The sequence below is a fragment of the Abramis brama genome (genome assembly GCF_963993115.1).
Source record: "Abramis brama genome assembly, chromosome: 25".
Lineage (NCBI taxonomy): Eukaryota > Metazoa > Chordata > Actinopteri > Cypriniformes > Leuciscidae > Abramis > Abramis brama.
The window spans coordinates 4,450,711-4,471,941 of NC_139987.1; the positions used below are offsets into that span (position 1 = coordinate 4,450,711).

General features: G+C 37.6%; 2 protein-coding genes across 4 annotated transcripts; both read right to left on the reverse strand.

Moving 5' to 3' along the window:
* Positions 1-1,640: 1,640 nt before the first annotated feature.
* ier3ip1 (immediate early response 3 interacting protein 1) lies at positions 1,641-7,793 on the reverse strand. The gene is made up of 3 exons (XM_084104333.1): positions 7,669-7,793; positions 6,904-7,005; positions 1,641-2,293 (listed from the first exon to the last, which is right to left on the reverse strand). The coding sequence occupies exons 1-3, from the start codon at positions 7,757-7,759 to the stop codon at positions 2,238-2,240; spliced, it is 249 nt and encodes an 82-aa protein (XP_083960459.1). The 5' UTR covers positions 7,760-7,793; the 3' UTR covers positions 1,641-2,237.
* A 626-nt stretch (positions 7,794-8,419) lies between these two features.
* On the reverse strand, positions 8,420-20,989 carry skor2 (SKI family transcriptional corepressor 2). 3 transcript variants are annotated; one of them, XM_084103723.1, is made up of 9 exons: positions 20,922-20,989; positions 15,275-17,075; positions 14,672-14,735; positions 13,731-13,811; positions 12,238-12,303; positions 11,499-11,597; positions 11,287-11,354; positions 9,194-9,256; positions 8,420-8,980 (listed from the first exon to the last, which is right to left on the reverse strand). In XM_084103723.1, exons 2-8 carry the CDS (start codon positions 17,003-17,005, stop codon positions 9,197-9,199), a joined length of 2,169 nt encoding a protein of 722 aa, XP_083959849.1. In that variant the 5' UTR covers positions 17,006-17,075; positions 20,922-20,989; the 3' UTR covers positions 8,420-8,980; positions 9,194-9,196. The 3 variants fall into 3 exon arrangements, with proteins under 3 accessions (XP_083959849.1, XP_083959848.1, XP_083959850.1); XM_084103722.1 differs by lacking the exon at positions 20,922-20,989 and adding an exon at positions 18,020-18,247; XM_084103724.1 differs by lacking the exon at positions 20,922-20,989 and adding an exon at positions 18,020-18,142 and having other exon boundaries at positions 8,848-8,980; positions 12,238-12,300.
* Between the last annotated feature and the right edge of the window lie 242 nt (positions 20,990-21,231).

Genomic DNA, 21,231 nt, shown 5'->3' on the forward strand with positions numbered 1-21,231 from the left:
CTCCTTAGCCTTTTAAAATGACTGACATTAATTTAGTGATCAAATGTACTGTAACACTCTTGTGGAAATATGATCATATTTTGCAAGTAGGCCTATCATTTATATCTGACTAATTTTCAATTTGTTTGTCATAAATCAACATCTCAGGAAAATGTTATGGGGTTTCTAATCAAAATATGACTTTCTGTTACAAAACAGGGCATTGATTTCATACATGTCCACTGTAGAGACACCAGGACTTACAGCATGTTTATCAGGCATTTTGGGAGACACAAGTGAATAGGAAAGGAAATTATATATAGATATTCCTATGAAATATTAGATATTTTTATGGAAATGTTGCAAATTAATACACTTTTTTTTTCATTACATGTTGCCCCAAGAACAATTCAAAATTAAAAAAAAAAAATAATAATAATTGATGGGTCTCAGGAAGATAACTGTTTTACCAATATTATAAATCTCTTAGCATTTTAACATTCGTCCAAATGTTCATGGCACTATTTTAAAGTAAAATCGAATAGAGTAAGTGATTCAAATAAATAATTTAAAAAAAAATAATACAATAAATAAAAAAAGTGATCAATATATCTTTCTATACATCCTGACAGTGACATAGCCTATCCCTGTTTATTTGCGGTAATGGGGAACATAACTTTGCTGGCAAAAATTCACATGTTTGTTCTCTGCCATGAGATAAATCCTGGGATTGGAGAAGTATAAAGACACATCATCTTCGGTAATAACCATTAAGCATAGATTATAAAAGGGTTGGGCTTTAATCGCTGTTCTGAGCATATGGTTGTAATTCAGCGTTTTATCCGTGGTCTGGGCTACTGTTAATAAAAAGGTACTGTAATCCTGATGGAGTAATCTAGTGTTGTTAATGGACTCCATATGGTTCTCATCACTGAACCAAATGTACTGAATTTACGATAACTATTTAGCGTTCACACCAAGGCCAATATTGTTCAGTTTATTGTGAGCGCGCGCTGCAGTTTTATTGCCTACCCCTTTAAATGCGCGAGCTCGTTAAAGAAAGATGGATTCTGATTGGCTGTCAATTTATTATCGTTAAAAAAATCGTTCTGAGCTTCTGATCTATGCGCCAGAGAAACGAGGGCGCCGCCATCTTTAGAATATTGTCTTTTAACTTCCGTTTTTGCGGTCGCTCTGTATATTTCTATGGCATTGCTGTCCAGGAGTAATTAGCTTCTGAAGTGGATTTACTTAATGTAAAGTTAACAAAAGCTCTCATGAGGACTGTAATGTTTAAAGAAGAGGTCTTAACAAATGTCAGTAGACCAGGAAGATTTTAAAACGAGCCGTTCATTCATAAATACGCAAGATCGCTGTGAAAATACAGACCGGAAGTCAAAAAACAACGAGCGCAGCGCTGAAAAGGGGCGAGGCTACATAAGGTCTTATAGTTTTGCCGTTGACTCTGCTTGCTATTATTTTATACTCATAGCGATTTGTTCTTTAATATCTATATCGTTAGTTCTAATTCTTGGTGTGAACGGGCCTTTAACCATTTCACCTAATAAATGCTGACTGGTCGTGGATGGCAAAATAATTACAGGTATAGTGCACTTTGTACAAACAAACAAAAATTACACAAACTCTCCAACATACATTGATTGACAGATGAAGACAAAATCATTTTATTAAAATCTGAAAGTAATAAATGTTAAATGACTGGCTCCTAATGATAGAGGCTACTTTGGTCAAACGTTTCAATCCCTTCAGACCAAGTGCGTTGTATCTTAAAGCTTGATGTCTTTAACTACACTACGATTTCAGCACATCTTTATTAAAACTCAGAGACTTCAAATATATTAAACCCAACTTTTACTTTCCAAGCCCTCTTTGAAACCAAGACGCAAGAAGATTAGCTTTGGGGGAAAAAGAAAATCATTTCAGGTGTCAAAAGACAGTATGGCTGATTCCACTGTAGAAATACATTGATGCTTGAGGACACTTTACTAGACCTTGAATGTGACAAAAACAGATGGAGACAGGAGCTTCTGTAAAGTTACAAAACATGAAAAAGAAAAATGTTTACTGGTATGGGCCATATAAAACTACTAGAGTACTTACAGTAATTCATTCAGGATACAAATTTCAGACATTGGAGAGAAATGTTTAGAACCACAGATACAAAAACTGTCCATTTTCCTTTGCCACATTCACTGCGTTAAACATTAGATCTTGATCCGCCGCAGTCCATTCTCTCTTCATCCAAACAGTAATAGTAAGACGATACACACGGAATTCACTGCTATCAAAGGTACTGTGGAAGAGGAAGAGAAAACATGTTAATACTGAACGAAGTCTGGAACATAAAGCAGAAGACATAACAATAAATTGACCTATTTTTCTCTTCAGAAACATGATTAAAGTTGATATATATATATATATATATAAATGATTATATATCATTTGATTGATATATAATTTGACAATGATTTTTTATATATATATATATATATATATATATATATATATATATATATATATATATATATATATATATATAAATAAAAATGCTTTCTTATTCGTGTGCCTGGTAATCTTTAATCCAAATAACTTCCCCTCCCTCTTGCAGTGACATCTCTTCTCTGATGACGTGTTTACAGGCGTGCAGAGCTGGGCGAACGCCACACATGTTCAAGTCAAGCGAGTCAAGTCGCAATGCACACAAACCAAGTCAGTCAAGTCCTGCTAAAGATCAAGGCTGAGTTTCCCGATAACGTTGTCTCTTTGTCTCTACGAAGACTCTTAACGTATAACTTAACTAAATGTATACCATTGCTAGGTGTGTTCCCCGAACCATACCTTAGGAAGCTGCTTAAGATATACCTTCTTACGTGTGAAAGAAAGCGGTGTTCTTTATAAAATAAGCACTTTAGAAATAGTTGAAATTGCATTTATTAGGACTCATGGGATATTATAAAAAATAACCCAAACTATAATAGCCTATAATAGCCTAGCCTACATATTTTTAAATTGTATCATATATTGCTGCCATAATAACCATTTCAATTATTTATGTGCTTTCTTCTCTTTCCCATTTTTGTTCGCTGAGATGGAGCTGTGATGAAATATTGTTCTTGTAAATACTTTACAGCATTTCAGTAATAAAAGCGTACATCTTACGTACGGTGCTCGGCAGTGATCAAAAAGGGTTTAAACAGTGGATTTTGAATCTCTTCTTGTAAACTCGGAGATGTGGATTCAGATGGCAATTAAATTAACGTACAACCTGTTTGTCAAAAAACAGTACTAATTTGGCCAGGGATTTTTACGCGGGTTGGGTGAGAAAAAAACACTGATATTATGGATTGGACGGCACTAAAATAACCGACTTACTGTACGAGCCCATGAGAAACAATATTAGCGTACGAATAGGACTTAACTGACAGTAGCCTATGCTTTCACTGGCATTTAAAAGCGCTGTATAATTTAAATAAATGTATACAATTTTATTATATATAATAATATAATTAAAATTCTATTAACAATCAGTGTAATGACAATTTTATTCTTTGCATGAAAACACTTGAATTAGCCTAACTGAACACTGTCTGGGTGTATTAAAACTTCAGAATTATATTCGTATAGACCTGCAACAGTGATAAGGTAAAGCTAAGAGTGGTCCAGACTCCAGACCAACCTTCCGAACATATGACTTACAGAAGGTATACTTAACTAAGAACGTTTCAGGAAACACGTATTAACGATAAGGTACAGCTTAAGGTGTAACTTAAGAACGACGTAGCATTACGAAGGTTTCGGGAAACCCAGCCCAAGTCAGGTCACAGTGAGCTGTGATGCGCGGACCGTTTATCTGCTCGTAGCAATAATAGACAGCGCAGCGCGAGCTCAGAACAGCATTAATAACATCGCTGCAAGATCTAGTGAGAATCATTCAAATTTAGTGCAGAATTCTCTGTTATAAACCATATCAGATCAAACACAGCTGACGTGGAAACAGTAGAAACATTGTGCCACAAACAAACAAGTTATAGAAGGCTTTTCAGTCCACATATCACCAACATTCACCATGGATTTAACGTGGTAACACTACAGTGAGGAAAATAAGTATTTGAACACCCTGCTATTTTGCAAGTTCTCCCACTTAAAAATCATGGAGGGGTCTGAAATTGTCATCGTAGGTGCATGTCCACTGTGAGAGACATAATCTAAAAAAAAAAAATCCAGATGTATGATTTTTTAACTATTTATTTGTATGATACAGCTGCAAATAAGTATTTGAACACCTGAGAAAATCAATGTTAATATTTGGTACAGTAGCCTTTGTTTGCAATTACAGAGGTCAAACGTTTCCTGTAGTTTTTCACCAGGTTTGCACACACTGCAGGAGGGATTTTGGCCCACTCCTCCACACAGATCTTCTCTAGATCAGTCAGGTTTCTGGGCTGTCGCTGAGAAACACGGAGTTTGAGCTCCCTCCAAAGATTCTCTATTGGGTTTAGGTCTGGAGACTGGCTAGGCCACGCCAGAACCTTGATATGCTTCTTACAGAGCCACTCCTTGGTTATCCTGGCTGTGTGCTTCGGGTCATTATCATGTTGGAAGACCCAGCCTCGACCCATCTTCAATGCTCTAACTGAGGGAAGGAGGTTGTTCCCCAAAATCTCGCAATACATGGCCCCGGTCATCCTCTCCTTAATACAGTGCAGTCGCCCTGTCCCATGTGCAGAAAAACACCCCCAAAGCATAATGCTACCACCCCCATGCTTCACAGTAGGGATGGTGTTCTTGGGATGGTACTCATCATTCTTCTTCCTCCAAACACGTTTAGTGGAATTATGACCAAAAAGTTCTATTTTGGTCTCATCTGACCACATGACTTTCTCCCATGACTCCTCTGGATCATCCAAATGGTCATTGGCAAACTTAAGACGGGCCTTGTCATGTGCTGGTTTAAGCAGGGGAACCTTCCGTGCCATGCATGATTTCACACCATGACGTCTTAGTGTATTACCAACAGTAACCTTGGAAACGGTGGTCCCAGCTCTTTTCAGGTCATTGACCAGCTCCTCCCGTGTAGTTCTGGGCTGATTTCTCACCTTTCTTAGGATCATTGAGACCCCACGAGGTGAGATCTTGCATGGAGCCCCAGTCCGAGGGAGATTGACAGTCATGTTTAGCTTCTTCCATTTTCTAATGATTGCTCCAACAGTGGACCTTTTGTCACCAAGCTGCTTGGCAATTTCCCCGTAGCCCTTTCCAGCCTTGTGGAGGTGTACAATTTTGTCTCTAGTGTCTTTGGACAGGTCTTTGGTCTTGGCCATGTTAGTAGTTGGATTCTTATGATTGTACGGGGTGGACAGGTGTCTTTATGCAGCTAACGACCTCAAACAGGTGCATCTAATTTAGGATAATAAATGGAGTGGAGGTGGACATTTTAAAGGCAGACTAACAGGTCTTTGAGGGTCAGAATTCTAGCTGATAGACAGGTGTTCAAATACTTATTTGCAGCTGTATCATACAAATAAATAGTTAAAAAAATCATATATTGTGATTTCTGGATTTTTTTTTTTTTAGATTATGTCTCTCACAGTGGACATGCACCTACGATGACAATTTCAGACCCCTCCATGATTTCCAAGTGGGAGAACTTGCAAAATAGCAGGGTGTTCAAATACTTATTTTCCTCACTGTAACTGTCACCATGGTATCGTGGCAGAAATATAATCAAATGCTTTCTCATTATTCATTTCAGGGTTCATACAAACTTTTGAGAGTGAAATTCAAGGTCTGATTAAGGGCTTTCAAGTGCTTCACACTTTTCCAGCACTTCAAAGCTCTAAATCCAGTTTAAATGTTATTTTTCATGTGATAACCAAAAACATTATTTGGTCATCCTTCAAAGATTGTCCCCATTTGTAAAACTAAAAGTTTCAAAACTAGCATGTGGCAAACAAACGCTTTTAATTAAAAACAAAAAGGGATATGAAATTACCAGTACTATAACCAGTAGATGGCAGCAGAGGAACACTTGTTAGCCATTTTTACTCCATAATAGTTTATTTTCACATGTTTTGCTTTTAAACCTCAATTTAGATATTATGAAATCCATATTATAAAATATAAAATCATCAAGAAATCCATTTTTGTCAAAGTTTGACACTTTTTATACGGTATGAAGTAGGAAGTCAAGAAGTCTCATGAAAAACAAAATCTTTAAACTGAGAAGAATTACAGTAAAGAGCGCTCCCTTTATAATCACTGAAGCTGTGGGTCAATTCAGTATGATACTATAAGAGAACAACGGTACATTTAACAAACATCCACTGTTGGATAGTGTGTGTAACGGAGGCCAGCTAGTGAGAGTCGTGCTGACGGCTGCTAGTGAACACGGTGTTTAGCGTTATCGTTAGCGCACTCGACTCACTTGCAGGAGGATCGGGGTTCGGGGCGGTTAGGATTGGAGGGTGAGTTTGAGGCGGAGCTATGAGAGAGGGGTGTGTTTGAGGCGGAGCTATGAGAGAGGGGTGTGTTTGAGGCGGAGCTATGAGAGAGGGGTGTGTTTGAGGCGGAGCTATGAGAGAGGGGTGTGTTTGAGGCGGAGCTATGAGAGAGGGGTGTGTTTGTCTGGGTTGATTTCAATTATCAACAATGTCCAACGGCGTTTTTGAAATATTGCTTACCCCACCTTTAAATGCAAAACAATTTTAATTGTATGGTTAAATTGTCTTTATGATTAGCAATCCCCCCCAGCGCCACCATCTGTAGAACGTAGTGGCACCGCTGCTTAAAACATTTACAGATAAATGAGTTATTCTATTAATGATTCTTGGTGGTAATAGGCACTCCATGATCTGGAGATGGGAAAGTAGTATAAATCAGTACTGACTCTTCAAATGAACATACCTCTCATGACAGTCCTGACGGAACGAATAAGGTTCAGAAGTTGTGCTTTAATCCCGGGTTCATCTCCAAATCCTCCAATACTTTGCTCTGCCCCCCAACCAACTGAAAGAAATATGTTTATCAGTGATAATGTATAGCATGCTATAATGTTATATACGCATTTTTTTAACAGTATTCAAGGGAAAAGAGCACGGATAATCCCTGAAAAATATTGCTCAATATATAAAATATATCTAAAAATAAAAAAATACATGTTTCTCCAACTAGCTCCCTAGTTGCTACTAACATTTCCAATGAATGTGTATTCCATAAACTATTGATCATTTAGGCCTATTTGTTTTGCATTGTAAATTCTTTATTCACAAGAACATATTTCTCAACACTTTGCCTGGATTTGAAATCTTTCCAGCGGAAATGTCCCATACTGTAAAATCTCTTAAACTATGATTTTACCTTCTTTCTTACTGAGATTTTCTTCGTTCAGCTATTTGCAAATATAGCCTGTTTTCCCTTTCCTTCTATTCACAATTCAGTGCTGACTCGACTTTGCAATAAACAAGAGAATCGAAGTCATTCAGGTGAAGAACAAAACTAACGTTACCAGGTAATTCATGTTAATATTTTCATATTTCTATAGTCAACTGCACATTTAGGAGACGTTAACTCTAGCCTAGCAAACCAGATGGAAATACACACACAAATATTTACATGACAGAACAAACCTATTGTCATATTTCAGAATGAAAACCATTCATAAGAACTTACTTTTACTGAGAAACCTCTCTTCGTGCAGAACGGCGATGGCATTAGTGAATAATATCGCTGTTTGAATCAGCGCGTACAGTGTGAACGCCATGTTGGCACTATTGTGCACTGCTGACGTAAAAGGACTTGCGTCGCGCAGGATTACGTCACAAACGCGCCGCCACAAGATTTGATTGACACACAAACATACACTGCTCTAAGTATAGGATACTACTTTAACTATTCAATAGTAAATAATGTGGTGTTCTGAATTTATCCATGTAACGTTACTGTGTACGCCAAGCTATTGCATCACGTGCTCACTGTATTTACATGGCTGAAAACGTATTTCTATACATTGTAGATTTTTATTTGTATCTTATGACAGCGACCTATTATTTTATAAATTATAGCATACGTTTATAATAATAAAACACTATACTAGGCAGGATAGAATACAACGAATATATGAACTGCATTATATGATAATATTTGATAATACATTTAATAACTAAATAATAATATATGACAAATCTTGTAGAACAAGTTATGTAGGTTTGATTCCCAGGAAACACACAGATAATATACAAAAATGTACACTTCAAAGGGTAAATATATATATATATATATATATATATATATATATATATACATTCTTTCTTTAGTTCTAAATTGTATTAAATGGTATTGTAACGTGTTTGTGCTTACTGATAAAAATGAATTATGTTTTTTCACAAGTGTTTAATGTAATAAAAACATTTAAACAACAATGGTCAGTCTTTTTCATCTTATAGACTTTAATTATCCACATAAATAGTAGAGAAACTACAAGAACATATTTAAATACATTTGCATGAACAGTTAACAATAACATTTTTTAAACTCGTGTTTATGTCAATGTTGTATTTAAACAGGCAAAACGAGAAAGGTTTGCAGACGTTCAGATTGCTCTCAGACTTCAGCCACAGTACAGAGCAACCGTTCCCTTCACATTAACCTCCGTATATGTACATTTACAGCCTAGAGCTAAGAGAACTGTACAGTGCATGGGGAATAAATAAACTTAAGTTCATAAATAATCAAAGTGGGGTTACTGTACAGGAAATATGTCAAAGGAACTCTAAATCATTGGTAGATGCATGACTGTGTATCCGTTCGCTGATGGCGTTTGGTTTCATCGGAGAGATGGACGTCGTTCAGGTTTAGCAGTGACAACGTTCAACATCCGGTGAAGAGGTTCCTTTCATTGTGCTTGAGATTTGGATGATTTGATTTATCCTCAGAGTGTAAAAAGAAGTTGAGAGCAGCTTGATTTTGTTTCAGATGAATTTACCTAAAAAATATCAGTTGATACAGTCATTATGATGCAGATTTCTCAAAATAAGCAAGAAAGCTCAAATGTAAAAATTACAAGCATCCAAAAAGTCAGTGCTATTTGTCATATGGAATTTACCCAGCAGTGAAATCAGCAATTGATTTTACAGAAAGGCCACACATTATATTTCTCATTACCATCACTATATGATTTAATAACTTTGATACTTACCATTTAGCTTTTGTTAAGATGCGCCCCGACCTTTTCTTTTCTAATGATGTTTGCATAGGGAATCTACAAATAAACATAATGGAATCAGTTAATACTTGCACAACATTTCTCTCAGCTGTCAGGTCAGGGAATATATACTGTATGTATACTGTATATATATATGAAAATGTTTATAATGTAGTAAATCCACTATACTGTTCATAAGTTTGAGGTCGGTAAGATTTTTTTATGTTTTTGAAAGTCTCTTCTGCTCACCAAGGCTGCATTTATTTGATCAAAAATACAGTAAAAACAGTAATATTGTGAAATATTACTGCAATTTAAAATAGCTGTTTTCTATGTGAATATATGCTAAACTGTAATGTATTTCTGTGATCAAAGCTGAATTTCCAGCATCATTACTCCAGTCTTCAGTGTCACATGATCCTTCAGAAATCACTCTGATATGCTCAGTTATTATCAATTATTATTGGTGCTCAGTTATTAATAATGGTTCTCATTATTATCAATGTTGAAAACAGTTTTTGCTGCTTAAATTGTTGTGACACATCCTACTGTATTATAATACTGTGATAATGTTTTTCAGGATTCTTAGATGAATGAAAAGTTCTGATAAAAATATTTTGTGATATTACAAATGCCTTTACTGTCACTTTTGATCAATTTAATGCGTCACTTGAAAATAAAAAGCTGAATTAAAGTGCCGTAATGATGGTTTTGGCTCAGGAAATGGAAGTGAAATGTTCTTCTTCTTTTAATAATCTGGTGCTATGGAGGGATAGCATATTTGAGAGCATAATTTTGTGAGTGAGAACTTGTTAACACTCGAATCACATCAAAAAGGCCACTCGTAGACTTTAAAGACAAATTGGGTCATACACAAATGTTTTGATTGGGCCACTCACACACAAGATCAGGGTTTCAAAGTTCAATTACGGAAGGGTCAGGAATAAATATCTGATGAAATCACGGCAAACAAAGACTGAGAGAAGGGCCAGGTTTCCCTCCTGTCCTGTGAACACTGTGAACAACTGTACCGTAAACTCCCATTTGCAGCCGTTTCCATAGAATAAAAGCAGAGCTGCGAGATTTTGGATAAATTGAAAGTCACGATTTTTGTTGTTTAAAAGCGAGATCACGATTCTCCCACGATTCTGAACAGACACAACTAAACAAAATAACGTGATTTACAAGAGGTTCTGACAAAATGTTAAGTGCTGCAGTCCATTTAAAAACGTTTAATTAGAATGAATTATTAAAAAAAAAAAAATTGTTTTGTTTCATAACTGGATGAATCAGCGTTTTTGAACGAATCTCTTGAATGAATGATTCAATGATAAATACATTTTTAACAGTCACTTGTCGCCACCTACTGGTGTAACGATGCCATTGATACAATCGTTATTTGAAGCGTTGTTCCATTCATAAGGTGATTTACGCTTCCGTAGACATCAGTGTTTAAATCTGAACTATAACTTCTGTGATAGTCTGAATTATTGTAAGACAGAAATAATAATACTGTGTGGTTGAAAAGACTGTTTGTGAAGCGGTTTCGTAGCGGCTCTCTCTGGATCAGCAGCAGCACAAACACAGATCTGAATGCTCTTCAAAAAAAAAACATCTTACTGACTCCAAACTTTTGCACAATAGTATATTTCATAAACACAATGAGTCACTTGAAGCCGTTGTAAACAGCATTTAGCCATGACTAATCATGATTCACATTGTGCTCTTGTACCTTATTGCTTAAAAACACTCTTAAAAATTAAGATTATTTATCGGCATTGATGGTTCCATGAAGAACCGTTAACCTTTCTATTCTACAAAAGTTTTTTTTATTTTTTATGGAAAATGTTTTATTAGATTATTAAAAAAGAAAAACACAGTTCTTTTAGGAACTGATCACTGAAAGGTTCTTCAGGGAACCCGAAATGGCTCTTGAATGTGAAACCCCCTATGAAACCTTTATTTTTAAGAGTGTATGTGGTGGAAGCAGAGATCCACTAAATGTCTTTCTAGTTGTCTGCATTCCCAATTAATCAGATGGGAAATGATGACCTAACCGTGGAATATGTTATCAGAAAACTCCTTACCATCTGTAACTGTTGCACCATTTCTTCCCTGTAAGCCAGTTCTCTCTTCATTTGGTCCTGAAAGTTATCTGTAGAATAGCCAAATGAGGACAATTCAAATCAAAGGCATATTATGGTCACCTATTTTCATATTTAAACCTATTTAAAGTGATGTAAAGCAGGTTTTCTGATTTTCACAAGCTAAATCGTGATGATAAAGTGAAGACACTTACGGAAAACTGGGAACGGAGAGCTGCCTTTCAGAGCGTGAAACTCCTGCTCCAGTCTCCTCCGTAAATCTATCTGTTCAAGGAGAACTTTCTGGAGCTCCTCTGAAAGACGGATCACACAATGAATCAAGAATCCCACCTTATCAACTGTTACGTTTAGAGACAAATACATGCATTTAAACATTTTATTTACACTCGATTTTTGACAGAAGTCTCACCAAGGCTGCATTTATTCGCTCAGAAATACAGTAAAAACAGTAATATTGTAGAATATTATTGTGATTTAAAATACTGTTTTCTATGTGAATATCTGTAATAAAATGTAATTTATTCCTGTGATCAAAGCTGAATTGTCAGCATCATTACTCCAGTCACATGATCCTTCAGAAATTATTCTAATATGATGATTTGATGTAAGAAACATTTATTTTTATTATTATCAAAGTTGAAAACAGTTGTGCTGCTTCATATTTTTTTGTGGAAACTTATTTCATGAATAATAAGTTCAAAAGAACAGCATTTATTAAAAATGTGTTTGTTTTTTTGTTGTTGTTTTTTTTTAGCATTATAGAAGTCTTTACTGTCACTCTTTTTCAAGTCAAGTCAAGAGTCTTTATTGTCATTTATGCTCACACATAACGAAATTTTGTATGAGACTCTCAGCTTTAAACATTATCAAGAGCAAGAAACAGTATTTTAACAGTATTGTATATCATTCTAAAGTCTTATTTTGCAATCTCACCTTTTTCCATGTTCTCGACGTCCTTCTTGAGCGATACAGGAGAGTTTGTGTCTTGACTTTGGTCTGCTGAGCAGGAAAAAAAAGAGTAATTTTCTAAATCTGTGCAGATTTATGACCTATATTGCAAGCATTCATTCACGTCAGTTGTTATAAAGGACTGACACACATCATGTAGTTCCACCAGCAGCCAGTAGATGTCAGTCTGATAACAGGATATTTCAAACAAACATATTTGACTTCATATAATGCTGTTTTCCCGGAGTGAGGAAATGGTATTCATATGTCATGAATATGGTATGAAACATCTGTGACAGCATATTTACTGTAAAGACATAATAATAAACTATGAAAATAATACATTTCTGACTCCACTGAGTAAAATATAGGCCATTCAACAAAATATCTGATCAGTGCAGCTAAATTAAGTCATTAGAAACGCCCTTGCAATGTGCCAATATCCTGGAATAGGTGAAAAGAGCTGATTTCATTAATGTTACTGCGCTATTGAATCAGGAAATTATTCGAAACAATTTTGATTGGAAACCTTAGGAGTCGGTACGTTCGCAAGGCATGTGTTTTTGTGTCTATATCGCAAATGGCTCAAATGAAGTGATTCAACACATCGGTATAATCTTCCCCTCATTCCTCTCTCTCTCTCTCTCTCTCTCTCTCTCCTCATTTCCCGTCTTGCCTCCTTAAGCCGAACAAGGCGTTCCTCATTTGGAAAGCGGTCTTGTTCTCGCTCTCCTCCTCTCTCTGTCTCATTTGACAAGCAAATTTGCAGACAGTGCCTGAGGATAACAACCTCGTTTGACAGTCAATTAACCGTGAATAGTCAAAGCCAAGGCAGTTTGCATTATATAAATGGAAAATTAGATTATTTTTTTTCCCCTTCCCTCCCAAGAAACAGAACTATCTTTAAGACACTGCCGTTTAGACTCTTGGCAAAATCAGAAGTTCTAATCACGTTTCCCAGCAGCCCCTCGGAGACGTTTAGCAATCAGGCAAAGGTGGTTTCATTTAATTTGTTTCATGTAATTTTTTTCAAATATATTATACGGTATATGAGGAGATCATTATCGGCTAGATAATATAAATGTTGGCATAGATGTCATAAAACACTTTTAATGTCTTTCTGACAGATAAAAGGCAATAAGCTATGATCTTTCTAATGGAAGATTTTGCCAAGCAAAAGGCAATTATTTCCGTTTGATATTGTTGAAATGGTGATTGTCACCTTCCTGCCGCTGAGCTGATTGTCTTCCTGAACTGTTATGGCTCCCTACAGAACACATTTTCCCAATGACATTGTGGAGAGAGCTGCTCCATTTTAAGAGTATATTCCGTCCCGTATCTTTTTTATATTTAGATTAATCCTAATATCCTCGCAGGGATGGGCCAGCCGCGCCGCGCGTATTATTCCACGAACCCTCTTGCTGTAAGTGGCGGATGTAAAGCGGAGATAAAGCGTTGAGATAAAGTGTTGTTCTTACTTGGATTCTCTCGCCAGAATTCGGGTGCGGACGAGGTTTCTGTCTCTGGGACGAAAAAACTGCTTTGCTCTTTGTTGTCGTCTGAAGGAAAATTGAAAAATAAGATATTATGAGGTGAATGCATGGACACAAATGAAGCAAAGTTTAAGGCATAAAGGTGGAAAATATAATTATTTTTTGTTAATTATAAATATTTTGAACTGATTATTTTTATTTAATTATATTTGTCAAATTATTTTTCTTATGTGCATTTAATTTGACAAGAGAGACTATAATATATAATGTGTGTGTGTGTGTGTGTGTGTGTGTGTGGTCCTGGTAAACCCCACATTATGGGGACAAAGATGGCAATATCTGAAATCCTTGTCCTTGTGGGGACATTGTTTGGTCCCCATGAGGAAAACAGCTTATAAATAAGTGATGTTTTTTGAATATGTAAAAATGTAGAACGTTTTCTGACTGAAAAAAAAATATATGATCAATAAGTTATGACAACACGTTTTTACATTGCTTTAATTCGTCAAAATAAATTAAGCAATTTTCAACTTTTTTTAAGTTCAACGAGATTCAACTCATTTTCAAAGTCAGTTTAATGTAATTTAAGTTGAAATGACTTAAAACATCTAAATTGATTGTACTTAAAAAAATTAAGTTTTTACAGTGTAGGGTAAGATGATAGAATATACAGTTTGTACAATATAAAAAATTACTATGTTTATAGAGGTCCCCCTAAAACATGAAAACACAACTGTGTGTGTGTGTGTGCGTGTGTGTGTGTGTGTGTGTGTGTGTGAGTGTGCGTGTGTGTGTGTGTGTGTGTGTGTGTGTGTGCTGCCATGGTTGTAAACAGTGTAAACTTTAAAATAGATAATAAAAATAAAATAAAATAATGCAATGGAAAATCAAATTACGCTTCCATTCACTTTCCATTCATGTCTCACCTGAGATGGTTGCTTTGTTTTTGGTTGCATAGGCCGGCAGCCCATCGTCTCTGCTCTTGTGCGCCTGTAACCATAAAACACCACCGATGTCTGATTAGAACTGATTCACAACACCAGGCCAAAGGTTGAAACATAGAGCAACCAAATATATCAGTCAGCCAAAAGCACACAATTGATTAGCCTTGAGAATGACAACGCTGTTATGTTTTATATATGATTCTGATGTTTGTTTGGCTGTGTGGTGCTACTAAGTTTCTTCAGATAAATCAAAACGCGCGCGCATGTGTGTGTGTGTGTGTGCGCGCTGAGGCTAATTGCTAAAGAATTCCCATTTCAGTTTCCGTCGCTCATCCCGTTCTGTCTGTTAATGTAGCGTCAAAGGGTTAAAGATTAAAAGGCTAATAGGCAGAAGTGACAAAGGGGAGCAAACATAATGTCGCCATTAAACAAAACACGACTGGGCTTATTAGGAGGGATCAAAGAGCTCTGAATATTTCATTTCTGCAGGGAACACAGGCTATCAATCTTGTTATGCATATGGACCCTGCCAGCCAATGGCCCGCATTTAAATAATTAGTCAAAGTGCCTGGAGGGAATATTTACATTTCTGTACGCGGTGCTCTCCTCCAGCAGGCCGTGAACGGGGCTGGGGACTTTGAGGATGGTGGGCGGACTGACAGGGAGGTCGGGTTTGTTCTCCGAGGTCTCGGCGGGAACGCTCGGGAAGGAGGCTTGCTCTTTGGCCGGATCGCCCGAGTTGTTGTCGGGAAGCCCGCGCATGTGCAGGGGGGGCGTCTGCGCTGACCGGCTGCCGAAATCCTCCTGTTCCTCGTCCTGTTTGGTCTCCACGTCCACTTCTTGCTCCTCATCGCTTTCCCCGCTGTCGCTTTGGTAGCTGCAGCTGGTCCCGGGGGAAAGGTGCCGATCCGTCCCGAAGTCCTCCAGGCTGCCGTGGAGCTTGGCGATGCTTTCGGCGTCTTTGACCACGGGGCGGAAGGCGGAGTGGTAGCTGGCCTTTCGGGCTTGAAGCGAGGGCGCGTCCAGCAGCTTTACCCAGCCCTCTGGGGCCGGTCGCAGGTCCGAGGTCACGGGCAGGGAGTCGCTCTCGAACAGCCCGGACCGGGGGTTCGTGTCCAATCCTGAACTGGCATCGGCCTGTTCAGACAGATCCAAAAAGGCTTGTCTGAGAGACGGGCTTTCTGTGAGGGAGGAAAGAGCGTTGGGTTGGGGTTGCAGGTAAGTGGGTACCGGGATGCCCCCGGTTGCCCTCGGGGGCCAGAACATGCAGAAGGGCGGGTAGAAAGTGTCCTTGCGTCCGGGCCAAAGAAGCCCTGAGAGGCCGCTGTTCTTCTGCCCGTTGGTCGCCTCGCTGTCGTCCTTCTTCTGCGGGCACAGACCGAATGCAGGGAAGGTGTATGGACTTGGGAATAGCGACGTGGTTGGGAACTTCTGCAACATCCCGAAACCTTTGCTCGGGACTGGAATGACCGGGTAACTGCGAGGGGCTTTTCGAGGCGAGAGGCTGTTGCTGTCTAAATCATCATCGTCCTCATACCGGCCTCTCTTCTGGGATAACTCCGGAGAGATCATGTGGGGCAGAACCGAGTTCACAGCCTTGACCGAACCCATGGACGAGCAGTGAGAGGAGGGAAGAGCCCTCTTGCGACTCCCTCCGTTGAACATGGCTTTTACATCCTCCCAGGCGAACATCAGGTCGTCCTGCGGCGTTTTGTCTGTCAGTTTGAGGTGGCGACGCCAGGAGTTGAAGTTGGCGGCGTCTGGCTGCGTGTATTTGGCCTCGGGCGTGCGGTGTGAATGGAAGATGAATTTGTTCGGGGAGAAGTACATATTACAGTAGGAGCACTTGATGCATTTGGCCCGGGAGCTGTTGTAGCGCGCTGGGATGAAACTTCCCCGGCAGCCCCAAGCGCATTCATGCATCACGTCGAACGCAAAGTTGTCTGGCAGCTTGGGTGGAGAATTCTCACCCAGGAAAGACTTGCAAAGTCGCTCTGCCTCGCGTTTGGTGATCATGCCACAGCGGCGGGAGGAAATGGGCATGGCACCGGCCCGCCGGAGGATCTCGAGCTGGACCGGGGTGCACTGCACGCAGGTGATGCCCAGAGCCACTCGACGGTTGTGGATCTCGTTGTAGCTGTAGTTCTTTAGCAGGGTGTTGGATATCTGAGCCAGGCATAACCGCTCTTGAAGGTCAATGACCAGCGAGACAATAGGCACCCCGTAGAGGATGACCGACCCCACTTGGTTGGGCTTGAGGGAGGATCTGGGAGGCGTGAGGGGCTCCTGCTGAAATGAACTTGGTGGGGTGGCCATCACAATGTTGTTCTGTCCAGGCAGAAGACTCTTTTGCAATCTTTGCAGACCACTGACTGGAGATGTTCGTCTGTAAACAAATTTTAAAAGGTTAATTTAGCAATGAAAAAAGAATTATAGAAAAAAAGAAAAAAAAAAGATTCAGATGCATTAATTCAAAGCTATATGCAAAGTATATTGATAAAGAATATTTATTTATTAATATAACCAAATGTGGCACAGTTATTAAAGATAAACCAGAATTTTATTTTACTAGACAAAAAAATTAAGAATTAAACAACTTGCAGAATTACTGTAAGGCTTTCTTCACATGTCAGACAATGTTTGTAGATCAGAATATGATGCGCTTGAAATAAAAACTCATTTAAAGAACGAGAGAAAATTACAAGGATGCTGATCAATCGCAAAGTAAATAAAAGCAATAGACATTTACTACAATTTTATACAATTACTATATATATATATATATATATATATATATATATATATATATACATAAAGAACTAGATCAGTGCGCTAGCTAAATCAGTGCAATTATTAATTTTATTCCTTGAATCATGAACATTGTTTTGCTGTTTCTGTGGTAAAAAAAATTAAAAGAAAAAGCGTAAAATGCTTTTAATACTATGTAATACTTAAAAAATATTTTTTAAATATATTATATTACTGTAATACTATAAAACAACACAGCGGAATTTACAGCGAGTTTAGGCAGATTTCCCCGTAGAATGTTCTGACGGCCTCAACAGAATATAGAACGTCGCTATTTTATGTTTTGGTAATGTAGCCTATCATATAATAGCCCAGTATTATAGCCTAATAATAATAATAATAATAACAACAATTTGCCATAAAAAATATAAACAGTGGGCTACAAAATGTCTCCACACGTTTGTGTGCCTCTTTTCACGCCGAGAACAAAAGTCACTTATAGTCAGAAATGCCTAAATATAAACAAAAACAGATAATTTTCAGACGGACTCGGAGACGAAGAAAAGTTTGTATTTTTCTTACCTCCGCGCGCAGTCGGAGATGTCCAAACGCTACAGAATATAAATCATCTCGAAGCCTATTCCACATACGAAATTAGAAATTCGTTTTCGAAAATGCAAACGGTCAACAAGACCGCGAACTTTATAAAAACAAGCACGATAAATGCGCAATATCACAACAGGCTCCTTTATCGTGTCCAGTAGTGCAAGAGCGAATAAGCGCGCGCCTCACACACCGGCTCTTATTGCCGGAGTTGGATGTGAGTGATTGGCGTGGCTCTGCCCCTCTGAAGAGCCAATGACGTTTCACTAACTGCCACTCAAACACACTAAAGAGAAGCTCAGACAGGAGCCGCAGGGGCCCCGGGTGATGCGCGCGCGCGCGTCTACTTCAAACCGGAATTAGTGGGGGGAAAAACACCCGTGAACCACCCATGTGTAGGCTAATCGGTATAATCGCATGGACAACACCAGAAACTGTTTCATAAATATATTGTGTTACACGCCTAAAATTTAGCCTAACCAAAATATTTTTAGTACATTTAAATAGGACAATTATAAATGAATCGCATGCATTTTTCCATAGCTTTTAAAGCTAACGAATAATTGTAGGTCTAAGTTAATATACTGATAGGATGATGCCAATAAATAAATAAATAAATACAATTTTGTCGGCTTTAATTAATATGACGGTCGGTTTTTCGAATATGATTATTATATGATTTTTCAGCATCCACATTGCTTTTGTATAAACTGTATAAAGTGTCCCAGTCTTGTGATCATTCATGTTTAAGAGCGGTCAGTAGCTTTTGTTAATGTTTTATTATTTCGCTATCAACATCTGCATTGTCACACACTTAAACTGTCCAAACTGTCATGCTATATTGAGGCAATTTCCGCGCATTCATAAATCAAGCGAAAGGCGATAAATGTCGGCATGTCATTTTTTCATCATTATGAGGTAATACATGGGCCTTGCGTACTGAATCGACCACAACTGAGAATAAAACTAATCGCTTGATTCTGATGACATGTTGTCCGACAAACTGTCTCATCAATAACATTTATATAATAGCCAGGTGCACTATTGATCCAAATATGAAACATTAGGCTACTATTATGTAAAAAAAAAAAAAAAAATGCCGTCAATTTTTTTAATATATGAAAAATGCCCTTTCGCTCAAATTTCTTCGCTTCAAAGCTTCTGTTCGCTTCAAAGATCTGTAGGGTTTTTATTTTAAATGTCGGCATTACATATATAATTTCAGGATGTAATTCTGATAAGAATAGTTGGCTTAATTGTGACGTTTTCATTTTGCCACGATAATAGAATTAGTACAAAAGGTCAAGTGTTCTGAAAAGCCCAGTCAAATTGACAGGAAAGAGAGGGTCCCATCTGTAGTCCCCTAAACCTCATTTAGAGCCCATCCCGCTGGCTTTTGTCTCCCAATAGCCAAAAAGCACCTCATACGACCTCTCATCCCATTACAGGAATATGAAAACATAGATATATGATAGATATACTTCAAAATAAAAGGTGGAATAAATGTAACTCTCGTTAAGCTTTTAATTTTCACTAAACACTAACTCATATAATGTTTCAATTTATACTTGTGAAAATGTGGTTGGTATTTTGCACTGTAAAAAAATATTTTCATGATTTGTTATCAAAACGTTTTTTTCTTTTGTCAAATCAACTTAGATAATTGATGTGGTTCAGATAACATCATATTTTGAGTTTCTGTCGATTAAACCAATTTCCTTCATTGTATTAACTCAAATTTTTAAGTTTCAACGAACTTAAAATTTTAAGGCAACCAAGTAAATTACTTTTTTTTAAGTTAAACCAACAAATGAATGTATGTATGAATTTATATCAGCTACTGATCAGTGTGTTTGTCTTATGTCCATAAGTAGAAAAAAGGCTGCTCTATAATTAAAACACAGAAGAGTTAAAAACTGCAAAGGTTTATATTAGACCGCAGCTGATGATAATCATTACAACTAACATGCTGAACGGTTAAACATGCCGGCCTTGGTAAATCATATGTCTGCTTGATGCATTGAACTTCATCTATATGTATGTTAACCCTACTGTGAAATTAATCATGCGTTTAAAAAATTACTTATGTGACCTGTGGGGGTCAATACAGAAGAAAAAAAAGAGGGAACCTAATAGCTACATGAACAGGACATTACACACCAAATCCATCATCCAATCCAGATATACCTCAGGCAAACGGTTGTATTTTTTAAACAAATGAAATGTCTTGACTTTCTCTTTCTCTTTTAATGGCTGTAATGCAACCCGCTGACCTATAATTGTCATGAACAGAAAATCCCACAGTAAAAATAGGCCTGCGTACACCGTCCTACATCATAATCCTTATTTAACACTGGAGGTCTATCAGACGATTGCAAGACTAGATGCTCCTTCATCTGTGGAGACTTATCAAGCAATTTAATTTAAATACAATCTCATCATTGAAAGCATTCATATAATGTTGATTATCTGGTCTTGATTGCAGACAAGGAAATGCATGAAATTACTTGGATATAGTTCAATATGCTGACTTCCAGTAGCCTATAATGGACGCATATATATTATTACTGTAAGGTAATCAGACTCCATGCAGGTAAATAGGGTCGATACAGTGTGGTGCCACACAAGAATCTTTATGTAAGTTATGAAATAATGAATTGCTTATCAAATATACATTTGAATGTTATAAGCATCATGAACTTTTTTTTTTTTTTTGCTGAATGATGTCAGCCAGATGTATTCATATGCAGCCAATTGATGGAGATGTGTGAGATGTGCATGTGTGTTTTGATTCATTTAAGCATTACTCAAAATGTAAACTTTAAAGTTAAATGAATATTTTGTGAGAGATTTTGTGCAGTGTATGTTGGTGCACATTTACCTTATGCAACGCTCAAGGGAATGTGGTGTTTTCTAGCAGCTTTCAGCCTCTTCAGCATCAGTCAGTCCCTGAAACGGTCAGAAACATATTTGAGCGTTGAACAGTCATAAATTGCAGCGTTTTTAGTGTCCTTCATGCCTCACGAGAGCTTGATTGATAGTTTCATTCCTGCTCGTGAAATTATAACAATCATTTGTAACACTTCTGACCTTCTTTAGGAAAAGGAAAAAAAATATTACGAAATATTTCTGTTTGAAATCAGCGACACGTGAAGTAAAAATGAACCACTTTATAAAAGTCTTAAGCTCCT